Source organism: Ctenopharyngodon idella, chromosome 3 (assembly GCF_019924925.1).
Source record: "Ctenopharyngodon idella isolate HZGC_01 chromosome 3, HZGC01, whole genome shotgun sequence".
Classification (NCBI taxonomy): Eukaryota; Metazoa; Chordata; class Actinopteri; order Cypriniformes; family Xenocyprididae; genus Ctenopharyngodon; species Ctenopharyngodon idella.
The window spans coordinates 19,175,957-19,198,793 of record NC_067222.1 but is presented as its reverse complement, the minus strand read 5'-3'; the positions used below and the strand labels follow the sequence as shown (position 1 = coordinate 19,198,793).

Sequence of the window (22,837 nt, the reverse complement as noted above, 5' to 3'; positions counted from 1 at the left end):
ATAGATACCCGTCAGTCTGTAGAGCAGGTTCTCTTGGGAAAATCTAGTGGCTGCATTACATGACTTTGATTTTGCAGAAGAAAACAATTACCAAATAAAAAATAAATACATAATAAAACAGTGAAGAGGGTTTGCTAAAACGTTGTAAAATAAATAATAAAGTAACAATAATAATAATAATAATAGTAACATTCATTATTATTATTATTATTATTACTACATTCATGCTACTACCACGACTACTAACATCAATAATGAACACAATATTTAAATGTAATTATTATAAATATCAATATTTCTACAACTACTGCTGATGATAATAATAATACATAAATACAATATTTATGATGATGATTATGAAGATGATCATAATTTTTATTATAATTATCATTAGTAAATAATTTCAAATTATTATTATTTTATTACTATTATTATTATTATTATTATTATTATATTATTATTATTATCATCATCATTAGTATCTATATTAAGAATAAAAATTATTTGATGATAATAATAATAATTATTATTATTATTATTAATATTATCATTATATTACCATTATATTGTTATTATTGTTATTGTTATTGTTGTTGTTATTATTATTATTATTATTATTATGATTATTATAATCATCATTAGTATCAATATTAAGAATAAAAATTATTTGATGATATAATAATAATAATAATATAATAATAATAATAATAATAATAATTATTATTATTATTATTATTATTATTATTATTATCATTATATTACCATTATATTGTTATTATTATTATTATATTATTATTATTATCATCATTAGTATCTATATTAAGAATAAAAATTATTTGATGATATAATAAAAATAATAATAATAATTATTATTATTATTAATATTATCATTATATTACCATTATATTGTTATTATTGTTATTGTTATTGTTGTTATAATAATAATAATAATAATAATAATAATAATAATAATTATTATTATTATTATTATTATGATTATTATAATCATCATTAGTATCAGTATTAAGAATAAAAATTATTTGATGATATTATTATTATTATTATTATTATTATTATTATTATTATTATTATCATCATTACATATTACCATTATATTGTTATTATTACTATTATTATGCCAGTTTTTTCCCAAATAAAAAAAGTAGTGAAATAAAACAGTGAAGCAGGTTTATTAAAGCATTTTGTAATAATAATAATATTAATATTAATATTAATATTAATAATAATAATAATAATAATAATAATAATAATTATTATTATTATTATTATTACTACTACTATTAATAAGCATTATTATTATGATTATTATTATTGATTTAGCTGACTTTCTTAAATAAAAAATAAGTTGTGAAATAAAACAATGAAGGTTTGTTAAAACTTTTTTTTAATGTTTTAATAATAATAAATAATAATAATAATAATAATAATAATAATAATAATAATAATAATTATTATTATTATTATTATTATTATTATTATTATTATTACTACTACTACTACAATTAATATTAATATTATCATTACATTATCATTTTATATTACCATTAAATTGTTATTATTATTATTATTATTATTATTATTATTATTATGCTAATTTTTCTCCAAATAAAAAACAAAATAAAACAGTGAAGCAGGTTTATTAAAACATTTTAAAATATTTTAACAATAACAACAACAACAAATTTTATTATTATTATTATTATTATTATTATTGCTGTTGTTATTATTAAAATATTTTAATGTTTTAATAAACCTGCTTCACTGTTATTTCACTACTTTTTTTTTTATTTGGGGTAAAAAAAAAAAATAATAATAATTGTTTTTATTTTTATATAAATATAATTGTTCTTATTAATGAAATTAAAACTTAAAACTCTCCTTCTCTGTCACAACCCGCAACCAACAGAGAACAACAGATACCTGTCAGTCAGTAGAGCAGGTTGTCTTGGGAAAACCTGCGCCTGTAGTCTTGCATGTCTCTACTCGGACAGAAAAATGTGCGCGAGAGAAAAAAAAAAAATTGGATCAAGTCCATCTAGTCAAATAATTTGCACCATACTTCCTGTCCCATCTCACCTTACCGGCTCTATATGCAAACATATATAGGAACATTTGAAGTGCAGGAGTATCGTCATCGTTCATAAAACTAACGCAGGTTGCGGAGAGCCGCGGCAGCCGCGGGCAAACCTGACAGGCCAGACCAGTCTGGGAGGAGGAGTACAAGTAGGAGAGCAGAGTGAATCACTGACAATGGTCAAGTGTGGATCGCTGCAGGGTGTCATGGAAACAGTCGAAACGCTGAGGCTTCCAGCCAAACCGAGATTTTGAAGAACAAAATGGAGGACTTTGTGTATCAGCTTAACATAGAGATGCGTAGCCTCCTTTGTCTTTTTGTATAGAAAGCAGATTACATCACTCCCCACGGTGCAGCTTCTGACAAAAAACATGTATCCCATGGTGCACTGGTGCATCTAGTACATCAAATTGTACTTAGTTGTGTCATACAGTATTGAGCAGTGCTTATTCATACATGCAGTGACTTTAATCACTGGAGGCCGTCAAGTGGCTGTATTGTTGTAGTCATAGTGGGCGCTCATACTGCTGATCACTCTTATTGTAAACCTATTACAGGAGACCTCCAAAACAAAACATCATAGGAGCACTTTAAACATTTCTCAACTTTCTCAACCCTTTTTCATCGAACAACTGCCAATGCTTTGTTTCTGCAAGCCGCAGCATGCATGAACGTCCTGCAACTCGCATTTGCAGTTATGATGCATAATCATTGCTGAGCCCATATTGCTGCAATTTGCACACTAAACTGACAAGCATGAACAAAATATAGCGAAAAAGCACCTCAAATCTACTTATCAGCACAATCTTTTGCGATGCAGAATTTTATGAAGCCAAACACAAACATCACATTATTTTCTGCACACAGCTGCAGTTCTTTCATGCAGCAACAGTGTGAAAGCACAACACGAGCCTGTTGCTGCAATTATGCTGCTGCTAAGCTCACATCGGGGGTATCCAATCCTGCTCCTGGAGGCCCACTGTCCAGCAGAGTTTAGCTCCAGTCCTAATTAAACACCTGAACCAGCTAACCAAGGTCTTGGAAACTTCCAGGCAGGTGTGTTAGAGATAAACTCTGCAGGAGCAGGATTGTGAGAAACAGACCAACAACAATCAGACAAGCTCCCCTCGAATATCCTCTCTCTTTTGTAGTGGGGGGAAGTCTGATTCATTTGAACTAAGCTGTTTGTTTAGGTGATTCATTCCAATTAACGAATTAAAAAAAACTGACTTACTGAATCACAGCCATCATTACTAGTGTTACCAGAAGACTTACTGAAATGAAAATATATATTTAGTTACATAATGCTGTTTATTACCCTGTTTTCCGTGCTGTTGCACAGGGAGCTATTAATTTGTTTTGTATAAATTTATGTATGGGTCACTGACGAATAAGGTTTTTAAAAGTGTAAAAAAACATGGAGATATAATTAATTTTGAAGTTTTATTAAGTGTTAATGAGATTATGTGGTTTTTATAATCAATTAACACTGCTTTTGTCATTTTTTACAAGATGGACAAAATTTGTTACTAAAAAAGTCATTAGGTTTAACCAAAATTTTAGTTTTACCGAATGACACTTTTGGTTATACCGAATGACGGTAATTTCAAACAATGCTAACAGGCTGATATCTAGTTAGCTTGCTAGCAAACAAAAGGACAGTTAAACATTTTATATTTAGTACAAAGTTTTTAAAATATTACAACATTTTCCATGTTTTATAGCGGTTGTACCGAATGACCTGATGTTTCGGGACATGCGTATGAGCAAGTGAAAACATGAATTTTTCAAATAGTTAAAAGAGAGTTAGTTACTTTACTTCACGACCATGTGGTCCTTTGCAGGTGTCTGAATGATGTCACATCCTGTCACATGATACTGACCGCATGACTTGATCCAAAACAGTCCCTTTATATTGGTTACTCCGAATGACATCAATGAAATTCATTTTTCTGGACATTCTTTCTCATAACAAAACAACAACTTCTACACATAATTTTAATACCATTTTGCACTATATTGATATATGATGTTATAAAATACATAAAGTAATACATATACATATACAATACATAAAGATATTTATGTATTGTATATGATATGTATTGGCCTTTGGACGGTTAAACCAAATGACCTTTTGACACTTTAAAATCTTTAAAATACCTTTATATGTAGCAAAATATAATTAAAACTTTTGGATTCAATAAAAGAGATCTAGATGTACTACCGTACATACTTTGGATGTCATATCTTTGTTTATTATAATAATAATAATAATAATAATAATAATAATAATAATTATTAATATTAAGGCCTTTGGACAAAAAAAAAATGACCCGTCACGTCATTGACCCGTATTCAAGTTTGATGCAGTGGCTCTAATTTAAAACCAAATGTTTTGTGCCAGATAATTACTATTTACTAAATACCATTGCTTCCTAGTAAAAATCATGTAAATTGATAGGTTTATCATTTAATTGCTTGTCGTTTCATATCATATTATGTTATATCATTCATATTAGCTATACTTAGCTAATATTTGTTAGTAGAAAAACAGCTAATTTTATTTTTTTCAGAAGAGTAGCTTGACTAGTTTTTAACTACTTCAGCTGAAGAGTATCTTGTAGCTTGGCATGAAAACACAGCATATACTGTGGTACTGTGGTGGTACGATGGTACAAGAATGGTAATTAGAGTGGTACCATGTTTGAAAACACAGAAATACTATGGCATTTCTGTGTTAAAACAGTCAAAATAACTTCCCCTCCCACTTGCAGTGACATCTCTTCTCAATGATGTGTTTACTGGCCTGAGGGCAGGGCAACCTGTCACTCACATGAGATCAACCAATTGCAAACCACAACCATCCACCATCCAATCAATTCCCAATGGACAAAATCAAGTCTTGCCCTTCTTGTTTGAGGAGCCGTTTCACTCGGATATACGTCACGATAGGCAAATTCCAATACTGCAAATTCTGTTTCATGATGACTTTAAAAGAAGACATGATACAAGACCAGTGTAGACATCTCTGTATTACTGGCCTTCTTTCTCCTCTCTTGGACCTAAATAGTTTCCAAAAAGATGGTCCTTTACAGAATTTTAAAGATGGTGATTTGCACACGTGCTGATGTGTGTTTGTGCATAACCCTACGCAAAACCCTACTGCCTAAAGAGAAGAGCAGTTTAATCATATAAAGCTGGAGACAGGCCATGTCAGGCCAGGGATCCTGTCCTATTGACCCAGTAAAATCTCTTCACTGTCATGACTTCTTCACCTCAGCATGTAGGACAGTTTCCAACTCTCCAATGACAGTTCAGCTGAAGCCAGGAAACTAGCCTGTACTGCAGCATTAATGAACAGACGAGTCATAGCCCAAATCTAAAGGCAGATAAACAGCCTCCTGCATAACCTTAGAAACAAATACTACAGCATTTATTGGTATTTCCTGCAAATATAGTTATATAAGAATAAAAACATTGGGATGAAAGATTTATTTACTTTACATTAAGAAATCTTTGGTCCCACTTTATATTAAGTGTCTTCATTATTAGGTACAATGTACTTATTGTGTTCATGTTGTATTACAAACACTCTTTGTATCTATTTATTTATTTAAATGTTATTACATACTAGTTAAAGACACTTAATATAAAGTGGGACCAAATTTTTACTGTGGAGTGACATGGCATATAGATACAATAATCATCCAGTACATTGGTTTAAATCAAAGCACCATTACGTACAATATGATACCAACAAAAACACAAAGAAATACATAACTACACATGAAATTCTTGTGGTTTTTCTAGAGTTTTGTGTGAGTGAGCACATTTGTTTGTGCTTGTGTGTGTTTCTGGCTTCATTCGCCATAAGAAGCTATAGAATTTGAGGATGGGAAAAAGAGGGAAAAGAAAGAGGTGGAGATCAGAGAGTCTGTAATCCTGACAGACAACACAGTGTTTGAATGTAGCCATTAGAGCTGACAGGGATGCAGCTTACACTCCAAACTACAGTTTTTGGCAGATTTGGCAATGAAGGGCAAGTGTGAGGGATTCTATCGGCACAGCCTGTGCTTCTCAGCTGATGGGAGGTGGAACCTAATGTGCCATAAGACAGAAGAATATAATGCCTACATCTGCTGGAAGTGAGCGAATATTTCTGAACTACAGCAAAGAAATCCAGTGACGTTTATCTAACCATACGCTCATTCTCCAAATCAATCTGTTCTTAGCAGAAACCTTTTCCTGTCGTGTTGTGACATGTTCTGTATAGAGCACATTGATTCAGATGACCTCAGATGTGTCTTGACAGGAACATACCACTACAAAGCTCGTTTTAAAGGCCATTGCTACAGTGCTGTAGCATTTCATTGCTACACTATACTTTTTTTGTATATTATATATACACTTTTTTCAGAAACATTAAAACAATCATACATAAAATCATTGAAAAAAATACCCAAACTTTCCATACTTATTTTTAAAACTTGAGTTTCAGCCACCACTTATGTGTGCATTGAACTCTTGTTTCTACAAAGAAAGAAAAAAAAAATCCTGTTTTCCATGATATGACCTCTAAGCGAAGTGAGGGTGTGAAGACAAAGATCATGATAGTTAAAAAAAGAAGCAAAAGAAAGCAAGAAAGAAAAAGAAAGGATATATTATAATAACAGCAATTGAGAGGAAGCCATCTCTGTAATAAAGCACTACAGGATGAAAAGCAGAAAGCCTCTAATTTCACGGGGCTGCAGAAGCTTATTAACTATTCCAGCTCTGAGCTCTATGAAAGCCAAGACGCAACATACATATACAAGTCTTTCATGGATCAAGACACTCTGCACATATATGCCAAGACAGCAAATCAAGGGCAAGGTGAGGGAGTGTGTGTGGGCCCTCGTTCTCCCAGCATGCAGTGCAGCTCTCAGAAATAGAGCAGGAGAAAGTAGGGCTCCTGGGACCGAGGCACAGGGCTAATAAAAGAGCTCCACTGCTCTCATTCCGACAGGCCCAGGTGAATGAGAGAGGGGGGTGGGGGGGTTGTCAGAAGTTATCATAGGACTCGGTCTACGTTCCATTAAAAGGAGTGACTGAGCAAAACATATTTCATCCTAAACAGATAACACACCTCCTAGCATTTACTAGCGCCATTAACATGTTTCCTCTCTGATATATAACATATGGACATCAAAAAGATGAATTACAAATAGTCGCTTTTTCAATGCTATGAGCCACTGGTATTACAATGAATGGGAGAAATGTGTAATGACAAATATGGTGACTCTAATAAAATAAGTCCCACCTTCTTAATACACAGTCTGTAAAAAAGAGTCCATTAGCAAAATCATTGCCTAGTAGTCACCTAAAACTGCATGTGCATTGGCTGGATCAAACTAAAATAGAGTTTTAATTTGACGCTAAGTGTTTATGATACCATTGATGTCAGATCTATATGAATCTAAACCGAAATCCCTGTGTATGTAAGTGCTACTGTGCTATGCTCTCAATGACAAATGCGGAACAGTTAGTTCACGCGTTCATGACCTCAAGGCTAGATTACTGTAATGCTCTACTGGGTGGTTGCCCTGCTCGCCTAATAAACAAACTCCAGTTGGTCCAAAACGCAGCTGCTAGAGTTCTTACTAGAACCAGGAAGTATGATCATGTTAGCCCGGTTCTGTCAACACTGCATTGGCTCCCTATTAAACATTTAAAAATCTTGCTAATTACTTAGAAAGCACTAAATGGTTTAACTCCCCAGTACTTGAGCGAGCTCTTAACACATTATAGTCCTTCACATCTATTGCGATCTCAAAATTCTGGCCAGTTGATAATACCTAGAATATGAAAATTGACTGCTGGTGGTAGATCCTTTTCCTATTTAGCGCTTAAACTTTGGAACAGCCTTCCTAGCATTGTTCGGGAGGCAGACACACTCTGTCAGTTTAAATCTAGACTAAAAACACATCTCTTTAACCTGGCAAACACACAACACATTATCTACTTCTATAATTCAAATCATGTCAATTGTTAGGCTGCATAGATTAGGTCAGCCGGAACCGGGAACACTTCCCATAACACCTGATGTACTCGTTACATCATAAGAAGAATGGCGTCTACGCTAATATTAGTCTCTCTCCGTTTGTTCAGAGGTTTTCTGTAGTCTGCCATATTCAGATGAGATGCAGGAGCTGCGCCTAGACACGACGACAATGCAGCCCGGAAGTGTCAACTAAACTATCACCTGCGAAGGCCTCCTTCCCTTTCACTATGTATAGATTAAGCACTATCAAACTGATTCCAGTTCGCATGGATCCACGGAAACGACTAATAATTCTGTATTATGCGGGCCAGACAAGTAATTTGGTGATATCACTTTGTAAAGAAAGACTAAACGTGGATACCTATAGACTAAACACGTAAATGAACAGCAAGAACGCATTAAAAGTCTTCTATTTTCAGTTGAAAAGGTGTCATTTAAGCAATTTTTACAACAGAAGTGATTCAATCAAAAACTTCCTTTAGCTCGATAACTTTTTCCTAGAGCTGCTGTAAAGCCAAAACCATTTCTGTCCATTAATTTTTCTATTATTACTGTAAAACTGCTTTGAAACAATCTGTATTGTAAAAAGCGCTATATAAATGAAGATGACTTGACTACTGAAGTGGAGATTTCTGGCTCAAATTTGCACAATGCCTGCCTACTGTCTTCATTGGTTCAAGAATGTCTACTTTGCCTCACTCTCAAACACTGTAGTTGTACCTGAGGCCACTTTGCACACACTTCAAAAGGATGAGGACTGGTGCTGCAATTGCAGTAAAACCGATGGCATCTTTCGTATTACTTTGCATAAAGTACTGAGGAAGCCTCCGGAGCTGAAATTCAGATATGGTAATGGACGTTTTGTTTCCAACACAAGCGGTAGACCAATCATAACAGACTGGGACTGAACAAACACAAATGGTACACTTTATTTTCTTTGGCAATATAGCACTTATCTACCCAGGGCTGCCTTTTACCCAATCAGAACTTCAAGTGCCGGAATTAATATTCATGAGCTAATACCCGCCTGACTTTTGTGACGTGTGTGACACAATATTTCAAGAAACAACGTTTATGATGCCATTCATGTCAGATCTATATGAATCTGAACAAAAATCCCTCTCATAACATAGATATGAAGAAGACTGTGAGGTTTGGTGTATGTAAGTGCTACTGAAGTGGAGATTTCTGGCTCATTGTGAGAAAAAGCCCTTTAAAGATATGCATTGTAATTGAAACTATAGATATTAGTGTAATAAAACACTTAAATGTGTATTTTGGATGTTTTCTTTCTACTAGTCAGAAAGAAGATGTGTTTCAGAGGCAAAATAGCCCAAAATCTCAAATCTCTTTAATATGTTGTTGAAATGTGAGTCTGGCAAATAGTTTTATTTCGATATTTCCCCATTCAATTAGATAAGAGCTGTACTTGCATTACTCAAAACAATCACTAATAAATGTGTTCTCTGTCTTCTCAAACTGAGGTGATCGCAGGCCACCTTTGTGGATCTCTGGAGAACAAATTGTGTCATCGAGTTCTTTCTGCATCAATATCTCTGAACTAATTCACTGGCCACTCGACCTAAACCACAGGGGGAAGTGCTTCAGACCTGACAGGAAATTAAAGCGGCATATCATCACATCATTTGCCGCTCAGAGGGGCGTAAATGCTGATGAGTCCTAATTATGTAACAGTTTTTTTCCCCCATTGTAGACATGGGCGCAGAAACGATCTGAAAAATTCATCTCAACAGCCTCTTTTCACAATTCACAATCCCTTTAATGCAAGTCAGTTCACTCGGCCAGCCATCTTGGCACCGCAACGCTCCTGGAAGCTATTTTCTATATAGCAATATCGAACTTCATATCATCAATAAAAACTGATGAAATGGTATAATACATATAGCTCATTTAACTGAAATTATGGCTAAAACCTTTAACAGCAAAAAGATGAGGCAGTACCTTTTAATAAGGCTCTTTTATATGTAAGGTGGGACTTTCATTCTGTCTCTGCTACTACATTGTTTTAAATGTCTAGTTGCCATAGAAACACTCATACGAAAACCATTCAAAGCTTAAAAATGAAACTTTACACAAATGTCAGTCACTGTACTTAAAAGTTACACTTTTAAAAACTTTGAACAGCATTGTTAAAGACTACTTCTCTTAGTCCTGTCTTCTCTCCTCAGGAAGTGTCTTTCTGTCAGGCACGGCACAAGAGTCAGGTGGGTCTTAGCTCATGAAGATTAATTCTGGCATTTAAAGTTATGATTGGCTAAAAGGCAGCCATGGGTAGATACAAGCTACATAGTCAAAGGACTAAAGTGTACCGTTTGCTTGTTGAGTCCATTGTTGAAGCAACAGATTGCTAAAGGCTTCTGGTTGGTCTTGATGTGCCCCTATTATGCTATTTTAAAGGTTCCTAACTTTGTTTTGGAGGTCTCCTACAAAAGGTTTACATGCATCCAAAGGTCAAAAAAAACTCTATAATTTGTTCATAATATACATTGCAGCAACACCTCTTTTTTCAGTGTCTGAAACAGTTCGATAAAGGATTCAGTCTCTCTAAACCCCTCCTTTCTGAGATCTACTCTGCTCTGATTGGTCAGATGGCTCAGTCTGCTGTGATTGGTCTACTCTGCTCTGATTGGTCAGATCTGTTGCCCAGTCTGTTGTGATTGGTCTACTGCTTACAGCACGTATAGGAAACGAAACGCCCATTACCATATCTGAATATGAGCTCCGGATCTTCCTCAGTACTTGATACGCAGTGATATGAATAGTAACGATAGCATTGGTTTTATCATATCAATTCGAGCACGAGTCCTCATCCTTTGCAAGTGCATCAAATTGGATTTGCTTTTGCAGCACAGAAAACAGCGTCTTCTTGACATGTCAACAACACAAACCAAACTCTTCCAGGCCCCAACTATAACTACAGTGTTTAAGGGTCAAAGTAAATGATGTTCACGGGCAACCAATGAAGACCATAGGCTGGCATTATGCAAATGTGTTACAAACCTACGTAGGTTCGAGCAGGAAGTAAGACTAGAATTACTGAAGACTCGTTTCAGCCAGACAGTTCAGAACCGGTTCTTTCTTTTAGGAGACAATAACTTTAGTTGTCGTGAAACTTTTCAGACCTTTTACATTCACAAACAGCTATATTACACACTGCATGAAAGATAATATCCGGAAAAGCATAATAGGGAAACTTCAAAGTCAACGTTTTGTGTGTTCAATTTCAAAGCCAGCTTGGGATGTATTTGGTCTCTATATATTTTTTGTTTCTAAATGATACTAAAATTGAAATCATTTCACATATAATCTTAGTATTTTCTGTCTATGCAAATTTCTTCTTTACACCAATGGATTTCAGTTGAATCCAGAGATTGTCCTCAGGTGTACAGCTGGTTGGTCCATGTAAGTAAACATTCGGAGATGTATAGCTGTGAAGCTTCCAGTATGAATGACCTCAAGCTGTTGTGGCACGCTGTGACATGACGCATTATCAGGCTCTTGTGTAAGGCAGAACGTAATACAAATTTGATTAAATCAGTCAGTTATAATTTATCCGGAAACTGAAACTGAATATCTAAAAAAAAAAAATAGACAAGAATGATAATTATTTCATTTATCACGTCAAACGGAAGCGTAATATCAAAACAACATTCAGATCTCAATAAAAGAGAGAGAGAGAGGCGAATTTCACCAAGCTTTGTTCTCATGGTAACTGTTTCACAAGCAATTTTACTAAAGCAGTGAAGGATGCTGCTTGACTTTAGATACTTTTTTTTCTTTTGCTAGACTTATTCAATAAGCAACAGCACAGTCCACAACAAAAATCAATAATAAAACCCAATTAGACACATATTAAAAACATATCTATGAATGTTCTGGTTTCAATAAGCTTTGTCAACAACATTGTGTGTCAGATCGCCAAAGAAAATGATTTTAACTCAGTTTTTACTGTAAGACAAATAATAGACTAAGACTATTTGTTCAGCAAGGAATCCCTAAAGTATTCAAAAGTGGGGGGGGTTCACACACATTTTCTGCCAATCTCATGTTAATCTTGAGTACATCTAGAGTAACAATGCATCCTTCATATCTCCAAAAAGTCTTTAGTTTTATCATATTTATAAAAGATAGATACGCTAAACTGAGTCTTTCCGAAAAAAGTCGAGCTCCTGGAGGCGTGCCTGCCGTCAGTGCCGTGGGCGGAGCTAAAGAGTCACGAGCGCGCGCAGCTTTTGCGTAAAGATCGTCTGTTAGCTGCGACATCATTATAAATACAAAGGGAACAAAAACGTTCATGGTGTTTACATTCTATGCACTTGTGCACAGACATTTGATGCAGCTTTACTCACCACCCGCAATCTGCAAATCCAGCGCCGAACTGGGACTTGTTTACAAAGTATTCATCACAGAAATCCCGGGAACAAACAAACATACATGCACAACTCTGTTGCTGCCCCGGAAAAACAAACTTCATCCACCGTTCCCTTAACGCTGGGTTCTTTGGGAAGCTGAAAAAGGTAATCTTTCCCTCACAACCAAAAACACACTCCTTCATAGACAGGAGCTGCGTCTCATTTCGGAGGCTGCGTCCTTTGGAGATCGCATTTGAAGGCTGAATACTTCATCAAGGATGTCATATTTAAGAAAAGTAACCGCAATAAAATTGACTGATATTCCTTGTGAGGTGTAAAATACTGTAATTTCTTTCTTACGTTGCAATCTAAGGCTTATTTTTCTTAAATGAGACCGCCTCGGTGATGTATGCAGCCTTCAAAGGGTGCAGCCCCTGAATTAGGACACAGCCGTTGTTGAAAAATCTCTCGGCTTCCATATCCCGAACGAAACACGTTGATGGGCGTGCTTTTGCTCTGGGTTATGTGTGCACGCTTATCAGGGAGAAGTGCCTATACAAGGAATTCCGCTCTCTTTTGACAGGCCATACTCGAAAAAAAACTCTCTGAAACCTGGTCCGAAACCGGAAGTAGTGTATTTGTCACAGAAATAGTCCGTCATACGTGTTTTGAAACTTTGGCCATGTTTAGCATGAGAATGTAACTCTTTAACAGTGTAAATAAGCCAGAATGCATGAAATAGCATTATACCCCCCCTTTAAAACCAGAAATGTATCCACTTAAAGTAGCTTTTTTTTGCCAAAAAAATGTGACCACGCCTTTACTGTAACCGTGATTGAGGGACAAACTGATATGATTTTCTGTGGTAATCAACACCATGCCATGAAAGCTGTCGACAGCGCTCCACTCAAACCCAGAACATCCCTTTAAACGTGATGAGATACCGAAACAGTGGTGAGAAAACACGACGTAACCCTGGTAAGCGTGCGGAGCGTGAGCGCGCCGTGTTGTGATGTGTCGTCTACGAGCAGTCCAACCACTGTCTGCTTGTGTAAGACTGAGAGAGTATAACACAGTGATGTAATGAAGGCAGTAAAACACAGAGAAAGAGATGTGGTGGGAGGATATGAGTGGGAGGTGGTGACAGGGGCATCATTATCCTAAACAAACCAGTGAGCGTGGGAGTGTATGCGAGCGGGGGAAGAATTGTGTGTGTGTGAGAGAGTGAGTGAGTGTGTGTACGCTCTCCCTCACGCCTCACTTTTAGATGAAAATGAGCGCTCTCCACTGCAAGCGCTTTGTGCATCCAAGGACACCAAAAACGAAGGCACGATATTTGCCCAGGCTCAACTATGAGTGCGTGACTGAGTTTATGCAACTGTGTGTGTGTACGTGAGAGAATGTGTGGCGTTTAATGCGAGAAATATACGAAAAACAGCAAGGAATTAAGCGAGAGAGAGAAAAGCAGGAGCGCGTGTAGGCGGAAACCATTTACAGTCTGTCTCAACGCGAACCCCCATGGCTCTCTCTCATGGAGAAAGACAGACACACAGCACTGCAAAATTGCCCACAAGAATTTAGTGTTCCACCTCACGGCGCAGGACATCTCCTAACCAAAACAGAGATGAAGCATTTGTCACTAAACGACAGATCTTCCATTTCAGCTGAGAGTAAAAGAAACCCCGTCATTATCTCCGCGGGTCGGCGGTCGCAGCGGTGCTGGAGTGTATCTGTGCTCGTAATGGCTAGTTTATCTTTTCAAAGAGCAGGGAGAAGTACCATATGATGCTCTGTCTGACTGAGCAAAACTCTGTGGTACGTGTGTGTTTGAGTTGGGTTTGTTCTCACGAGCAGGTGTGTTGACATGGGAGAGGATATAACCTTGAGCGATCCCTCTGGGAGTGACATGTCAGGAAAACTCAAATGAGGTTTGGGTGTGGACCAAAAAAAAGGGATAATTCCCACACTAAATTCTGATTGGATGAGCTGCGTTTGAAGCCGCCGACAATGCCGATTAATGCACACCTGTGACATTTGACCAAGAGAGGAACTAAATGTCACAGATTGACCTCTTGGCTCAATATAAAGAATATAAACATCAATGGTTTGCAGTGTCAAACGAACTGGTACATAGGCTGATGGTAAATTGAAAAAAGTACACAAAAAGAAAGGAATAATATCAGTGTTTATGCAGAATCAGTATTAAGAGTAGCATCTCAACTGGGTATCTGTGGGTTTTGCAGTGTAAACATACATACCGCTGTCTAATGTGTCATTAATATTAAAACAAACAATAAATATTAATAAGTGTTTAATTAAAGACCTGCTTCTCAGTCAAACTCTGACACCATCAAAACAATTTTTTGTTTTATATCATGCAGTGATGACCATGCCAATTAAATATTTTTGTATTACATCTAATTAGTCATTATTTTTTTCTGTTTCTCAGTTATTTTCTTGAATATTTAATACTGCCTTTTACTTTACTTGAGTAATTACTTGACAACTTGAAGAAAATGTACTTGAATATTTGAAGGCTAAATTAATGCCATTATTTTAATTAAACGTGTTAATGGTTTAAATGAATGTGTTACCTTTCCAAATATAAGATTTTATCAATTAATTTAGAAATATAATTACATTCCTTAAAATTTGACATTATATTTGTTTTCAATAGTATATTAACTTTTGAATCTTTTGAACCAATCACAACAGACTTGGTCATTTGACCAATCAGGGGTGCGTTTCCCAAAGCCAACTATGGTCGCAAGTTCCGTCATTACCAATAGAGTTCAATGGAACTTGCAACCGAAGTTGGCCAACGATGCTTTTGGGGAAATGTACCCCTGAGCAGATTAGAACAAATCACAACAGACTTGGTCATCTGACCAATCAGAGCAGAGTAGACCAATCAAAGCAGACTGGGTCATCTGACCAATCAGAGCAGAGTAGACCAATCACAACAGACTGGGCCATCTGACCAATCAGAGCAGAGTAGATCAATCAAAACAGACTAGGCCATCTAACCAATCAGAGCAGAGTAGATCAATCGCAACAGACTGGGCCATCTTACCAATCAGAGCAGAGTAGATCAAATCACAACAGACTGGGTCATCTCACCAATCAGAGCAGAGTAGGCCAATCACAACAGACTTGGTCATTTGACCAATTAGGGGTGTGTTTCCCAAAGCCAACTATGGTCGCAAGTTCCGTCATTACCAATAGAGTTCAATGGAATTTGCAACCGAAGTTGGCCAACGATGCTTTTGGGGAAATGTACCCCTGAGCAGATTAGAACAAATCACAACAGACTTGGTTATCTGACCAATCAGAGCAGAGCAGACCAATCACAACAGACTGGGCTATCTGGGCCAAATTTCTAATCTAATTTCATATTAAGTTTTTGATCTAAAATTTACATATTTTATTTCAGCTTTATTTCAATTAACAAAATATTTTTAAATATTTTTATTTAACAATAACTCTTAAAAACAGACTCTAGAGCATGACATCACATCCTGTTGCCCATATTTGTTGCAGGGTCCAAAGTCATTTTCGTGCTTGACGCCTAGTGTGTCCGTAGCTTAACATTGCTCCTGGATATACACCTTCCTGCAGAGTTCAGCTGCTACTCTAATCACACACCTGAAACGGCTAATCAAGGTCTTTGGGTTCACTTGAAAATGACAGTCAGGTGTGTTAGCAGACTGAGAGCAGCTACTGTAGATCTCCAGGATTGAGCCCTCCTGCTCTAATGCATAATGCAGATGTTTTTGTTCTTGAGTAATGAATGCACACACAAACAAGCACACACTCGTCACTTAATCAAAGCAGAATGACTCAATGTGACACCGCTGATGAACAACGGCACAGCTTCTCACAAACCACACCTGCCCATTATGTACAGTACATGTAACGGCATTAGAGAATGACGGTGAAAAACAGCCATCAGTCAACTACGTTTTTAGTTTTTAACACACAATATCTCGAAGACGTCTTACTATTAAACGATTCAAGTGCCCCTATTATGCTTTTTTGGATATTACCTTTCTTGTAGTGTTATATAGCTGTTCATGAATATAAAATGTCTGACAAGTTTCAAAGATCAAAGTGGACAATAAGTGGAGTTTAAAGTCTCCCAAAAGAAAGAACCGATTCTGAACTGCCTCAAATGAGTCGTCAGCAATTCCAGTCTCACGTCCTGTTACATACATATGTAACAATATAACACATTTGCATAATGCCAGCCTATGGTCTTCACTAGCTGCCCTCAAACAATGTTTACTTTGACCCGCCCTTAAACACTGTAGTTGTAGCTGAGGCCTGGAAGAGTTTGGTTCGTGTTGTCAACATGTCAAGAAGACGTTGGTTTCTGTGCTATGAATACAAATCCACTTTTCTGTACTTCCAAAGGATGAGGACTCGCGCTGGAATTGATACGGTAAAACTGACGCCATTGTTACTGTTCATATCACTGTGTGTCAAGTGATGAGGAAGATCTGGAGCTGAAATTCAGAGTTGGGTAATGGGCGTTTCATTTCCAACATGTTCTGTAAGCAGTAGACCAATCACAGCAGACTGGGCAACAGATCTGAACAATCAGAGCAGAGTGGGCAACAGATCTGACCAATCACAGCAGAGTAGACTAGTGTTGTCAAAAGTACAGACTTCGGTACCAAGTCAATTTTAAAAATGTGACAATACCAGCATTTCCCCCTAGCATTTTGAGCGCTGTTGAGCGGATTCTTAAACACCTCTGATTGGCCATTGTGTTCACATGCTCAACAGATGCGTTGATCATTGTAGTCAATAACAGACATATCAAAAACATGTTGTAAATAGAGATCTTTGACGCTCTTCACCGAGTGCTTACACAGTTACACACGGGAGCATTTGAAAGCAGGGGTCTATCAGCGGATCCCTAACATATCCGCTGATAGACAGATCTGCTCATAGTGCTCGGTGACTTTTGACAACACTAGTCTATTCTGCTCTGATTGGTCAGAAATGTTGGCCAGTCTGCTGTGATTGGCCTACTCTGCTCTGATTGGTCAGATGGCCCAGTCTGTTGTGATTGGTCTACCACTTACAGCACGTGTTGGAAATGAAACTCCCATTACCATATCTGAATTTCAGCTCTGGATTGGCCATTGTGTTGAGCGCATGAACATAACGGCCAATCAGAGGTGTTTAAGAATTCGCTCAACAGCGCTCAAAATGCTAGGGGGAAATGCTGTTATCGTCACATTTTTTAAATTTCAGTACCGACTTGGTATTGAAGGTAATACTAGAGTAGACCAATCACAACAGATTGGGCAACAGATCTGACCAATCAGAGCAGAGTAGGCTCTCGGGAGGGAGGGATTTAGAGAGACCGAATCCTTGATCAAAACGAGGTGATGCTGCAATGTATAATATGAGTAAATTATAGTGTTTATTTTTTACATTGGATTCATGTAAACCTACTGTAGGAGACCTCCAAAACAAAATTAGGAACCTTTAGCATAATTGGGCTACTTTAATGTTTGGATTTAAGTAAATATAGCCCTTCCAAAAATGTACAATGATAGTCGCAGTTTCTGCCAAAGCTTAAGGCAATAAAACTGTGGTAACCTGATGCTGGCCACTGTCATCAAGTAAAAAAATTATAATCTTGAAGAGTGTTTTATACTGTTTATACTATTTGTTGTGTTGTATGTATATGAAGAGTAACTGGAGAGGCCCTCATTGTGTTCTATGTCCAGGGGGTCTGTCACTGAGGCTGGGACTCTCTCTCTGTGAGTCACTCTCAGTTACAGCGAGAGAGTGGGATTCAAGTGCCAATACCTTTTGCGAGTTCAAATGAGAGATGAACTTCACAGTTGATTGCATTATATATGAGGGGGGAGTTTACTCTGCCTCAGTCCAGGAAATTCCCTGTGGAAATAACATAGATGCTGCTTTCATGTCCTGAGCAACGGCACCAGCATACGCGACACCCTTGACCCAATGCGATGGATATGAGCCAATTAAATTCATACACTGCACTCACATCTCAAACAGCATTTATACCATGAAAAGGACAGTTTATGCATACATTTTGAAATGCGGCATAATCAAAGGAGTAGTTCACCCAAAAATTAAAATTCTGTTATCATTTACTTACTCAAGCACTCATGTTGTTCCAATACTGTATGACTTTTGTTCATCTTCAACACACGCATGAAGATATTTTTTAATGAAAGTGGAGAGATTTCGGTCCCTCCAAAATGCTTGATTCATATGGATTTCTTTTATGATCTCTATGAACTTACTGAAACAAAGTTTTGGTGGAATGGACGTTCAATGGAAGGACAGAAATCTCTCAGGTTTCATTAAACATATCTTGAACTTACTGTACAATTCATGCACAATATTGCCAGTTTGTTTTTGCACTGTCAACAAACACAGTACCAAACAAAATTGAAATTACAAGCAAATCACAAGCAAATCACAAAAATCAAATTCAATCAGCACAGTAGTGGTGTTTTTTTCCTGAATGAATCAGTGTGTTTTAACTAAATTGACAGCCACTTGCTTAGTTCAATCAGTGTGTCTGAATGAATCGGATGAGCAAATGATTCATAAAGAAAATCATTCATAAAGACTATAGGCTTGTTCGACTTGATGCAGCGCTGCACAGGCCGATTGGCGGCTGACTTGAAGCAGTGCATGGCGGTAAAAATTTTTGTAAGACTCGAGACCGCCGCTGACGCCATGTGACTGTGACGTATGGCTTCAGATCAGCCGCCTGAGTCAGCCAGTGCAGTTTCTCAAGAGGAGCTGCACAAGCTCTGATGACGACACAGCTGTTTCACGATTGGCCGGATTCACCGCATGACAACGATCACATATGTTTCATGTTTATTGTCACGCCATCAGTTCAACTAATGCTCACAAATCTGTATTTTTATAACAGTTAAAGCTCTTTTCATGTAGTCATTGTGTTATATACAACTTTATTCTTGTAAAAACAGACGCTGTATTAAGCAGTACATAAAGTATTGAATGAAAATGTCTCTGAAACATCAGTGTATTAGTCAAATATTGCATTTATTTCACTTCAGCTGTGATAAAGTATGCAAACGCAGCACGAGCGTCACTACGAGAAGCAGAAAGTGTCCGACTTCAAGTCTCTGTTTTCAGCTACTCCCCGCCTGCACGCGGCTACTCTCGCCGATCGGTTACATCCAGCCACAGCCGATGTCAAACACACCTTTTGGCAATACATTTCTGAATAAGCATGCTTTCCTACTATATAGGATACAAAAACAGTATGTGAAAAAGTATGTCTAGATCACAGTATTCATAAAACAGTAGGCGAAAAGTACCCAGACAATTCTTCCGGCACATTCGGAAATGCGCATATGATGGACACTATCCCATGTTGCACCTGGAAAGGATTTTTGAATGGCCATGTAGTGACGCAACTGACAGTGGTAGGTTACATGACAATGACAACATGATGAATGTATATGTCAAAATTACATTCATATTATACAGAACATACTTTTATCAGTGTGTCTGAATTAATTGGTTGAGGGAATGATTCAATGACTCACAAATAAAGACACATTTACTTGTAAACTTCCTAAATGAATCAGCGTGTTTCAAAATGTACACTGAGCAAATGATTCAATGTCTCATTCATAAAGATACTTGTGTGGTTCCTAAATGAATCAGTGTGTTTGAGTGAATCATTCGAGCGAATGATTCAATGACTCACTCATAAAGACAAAGACACTCACTCAGTTACTTATAGTAAGTTATTTATAGAAAGTATAAAGTTTAAAGTGGACCATCAAAATAAAGTGTTACCGAACAAACTTTTTAACGTTTTGTAACTACTCAATCAGTAAAGCAACTTCAAACACAGCAACTCGTTTAGCTCTTGAATTAGTCAGTGATTTGAACGAATGGAGTGATCGAATGATTCAATGACAGTTTTTTGTGACAGACAGGTTTAACGATGTAACATGCAGAAAGACTAAAAAAAAATCCCCACCTGATGGTCTGTCTGAAAAACCCCAAGTATATAAAACAAGAGTCAACTAGAGCCTAAATTCACTCAGAGCTCCTGACAGTGAGGTAGAAGAAGGTTCAGTCCATGCCCAAAGGGACTTGAAAGTTCAATAGACAATGGAGATCGTTTCACGAATACAAACGAGATTTTGCTGCCATAACTCTAGCTGATCCCCATCAACAAGCATCTTGAGGGTCATGTATACACCCACTCTCACATCCCTGGCAGAACAAAGAACCGACCAACAATTCTGAAAGCCTCCCTGTAGCAGAAAGTGAAATGCTATTTCAAGAAGTTATAGCCCTCGAACTAGATCCGCTTTTTAAACTGATCATAAATGATGCATCGCTGAGTTTCCCTGCAGCACGGCAGATGAATTCCCATCCAATGCTATCAGCCCTTTGACTTCATTTTCCACGCAAACTCGAGAAATTGAGCAAGTGAAACAAGGAATAATTTACGCCAGTACATAAACTATATCTGAAACGCCTCAGATATAAAAAGGCACGATATAAAAGCTTCTCGTAGGTACAAATTCTGACAGTTGGGCCTAACGAAAGCAACATCGGCACTTTGCTGAGCATGTGGTTCCATTAGTGCGTGTTTTGTTGTGTCATGTTGGATCAGGTCACACAGTTTGCCTTTTCCCTTGAGGCAAAACAAGATGCTGAGACTCACCCAAGTCTTTAGATCCTTGACTTTCACTGGCCAACTCTCCCATTCTCACCAGAGCATCAAAATAGCCCTTCGCTGCAAATGTCACACCTGCAAAAGATGGAGGCAAGAGGAAAAATATGTCACAAACATTCTCATCTCTCATTACAGCAGTGTATTCAGTGATCAAAAGGGCCCATGACGAGGATGGGACGGCTATCAGCTGTGCAAGTTGGTGTCAGTCCAGCTGGGTAATGAGCAGCAAAAAAAGCTATAGGAGTAGATGAGTCTGTCGCACAACAGGAAACACAATCAGTTGTACAGGAAACACATTTAGAATGAGTAAAGATAGCCCTACTGTGACTATGGAAATTTAGCCCTATTTTTCTTTACCAGACCAGCCCAGCTGTCTCCCACACACACACACACACACTGTTTCCCAATCCCATGCCTCATTGCGGTTTTAAAATGTCAACTTTGGTGAAAAAGAATAAACAGAATATCATTATCTCCACAACTCTCCCTGGATCCCCACGTGAGCGAGCGAGCGAGCGAGCGAGAGAGAGAGAGAGAGAGAGAGAGAGAGAGAGAGAGAGAGAGAGAGAGAGAGAGAGAGAGAGAGAGAGAGAGAGAGAGAGAGAGAGAGAGAGAGAGAGAGAGAGAGAGAGAGAGAGAGAGAGAGAGAGAGAGAGAGAGAGAGAGAGAGAGATGTGTGATTTTTTTTAGCTTACAGAGAAGTTCCATGGTGGTCTAGCCTAGGCTGGTTTATGGTTTGGTGTTGGTCTTACTGGTGGGACTACTGTACATAGCTAGGCTATTCACTTGTAAAACCTTAAAGGGGTCTTAGGTTATTATTTCATTTTTTAACTTTAGATAATGAGTAATGTTGCTGTTTGAGCATAAAAACATCTGCAAAGTTACGATGCTCAAAGTTTAATGCAAAGGGAGATATTTTCTTTTACAGAAATCACTTTTTAAGGACTACAACAAATGGCTGGTAGGGACTAGCTTCTTCCCAGGTTGGTGACATCACAAACCCTAAAATTTACATAAACCCTGTCCTTTGGAACACGCAACAAAGGGGGGTGAGGCCATGTTGGGCTGCTTTAGAGAAGAGGAAGAGTTGTTGTAGTAGACGCTGGACTACTTCACAAACGAAGGTCAATTAAATGCTGGATTTGCACAAAAGATGGCACATGCTAGTTGATAAGTTGAATCAACTCCACAGCAACTACAGAAATTTATCCACTAACCGTTCAGAAACATCCAGATGCATTCTAAAAGCTGTAACTTCTTCCTGAGACTCCGGTTTGAACAATGTAAAGCTGAACACCGTTACTGGCAATTGTCATTTTGGCAGCGTGAGATTCTCCAGTTTTGTTGTTGTTGAGCAACCAAAAGACAAGATGTTAAAGCTCCGCCCTCTCATGGAAAGCGGGCTGGGAGCAGCAGCTCATTGGCATTTAAAGGGACACACACTTTCCATGAGAGGGCGGAGCTTTAACATCTTGTGTTTCGGTTGCTCAACAACAACAAAACTGGAGCGTGTTTTTGCTCACACCCAAATAGGGGCAAATTTGACAAACTTTAATAAATAATCTGTGGGGTATTTTGAACTGAAACTTCACAGA

General features: G+C 37.3%; 1 protein-coding gene across 6 annotated transcripts in view; it reads right to left on the bottom strand.

Annotated features, from left to right (window-relative positions):
- The window catches only part of baiap2a (BAR/IMD domain containing adaptor protein 2a), a 109,756-nt gene that overhangs the window by 51,091 nt on the left and 35,828 nt on the right, over positions 1-22,837 (bottom strand). For all 6 annotated transcript variants that reach the window (XM_051885793.1, XM_051885795.1, XM_051885790.1 and 3 more), the window contains exon 3: positions 21,231-21,317. In XM_051885793.1, the coding sequence (XP_051741753.1) occupies positions 21,231-21,317 (87 nt within the window). The remainder of the gene's footprint in view (positions 1-21,230; positions 21,318-22,837) is intronic.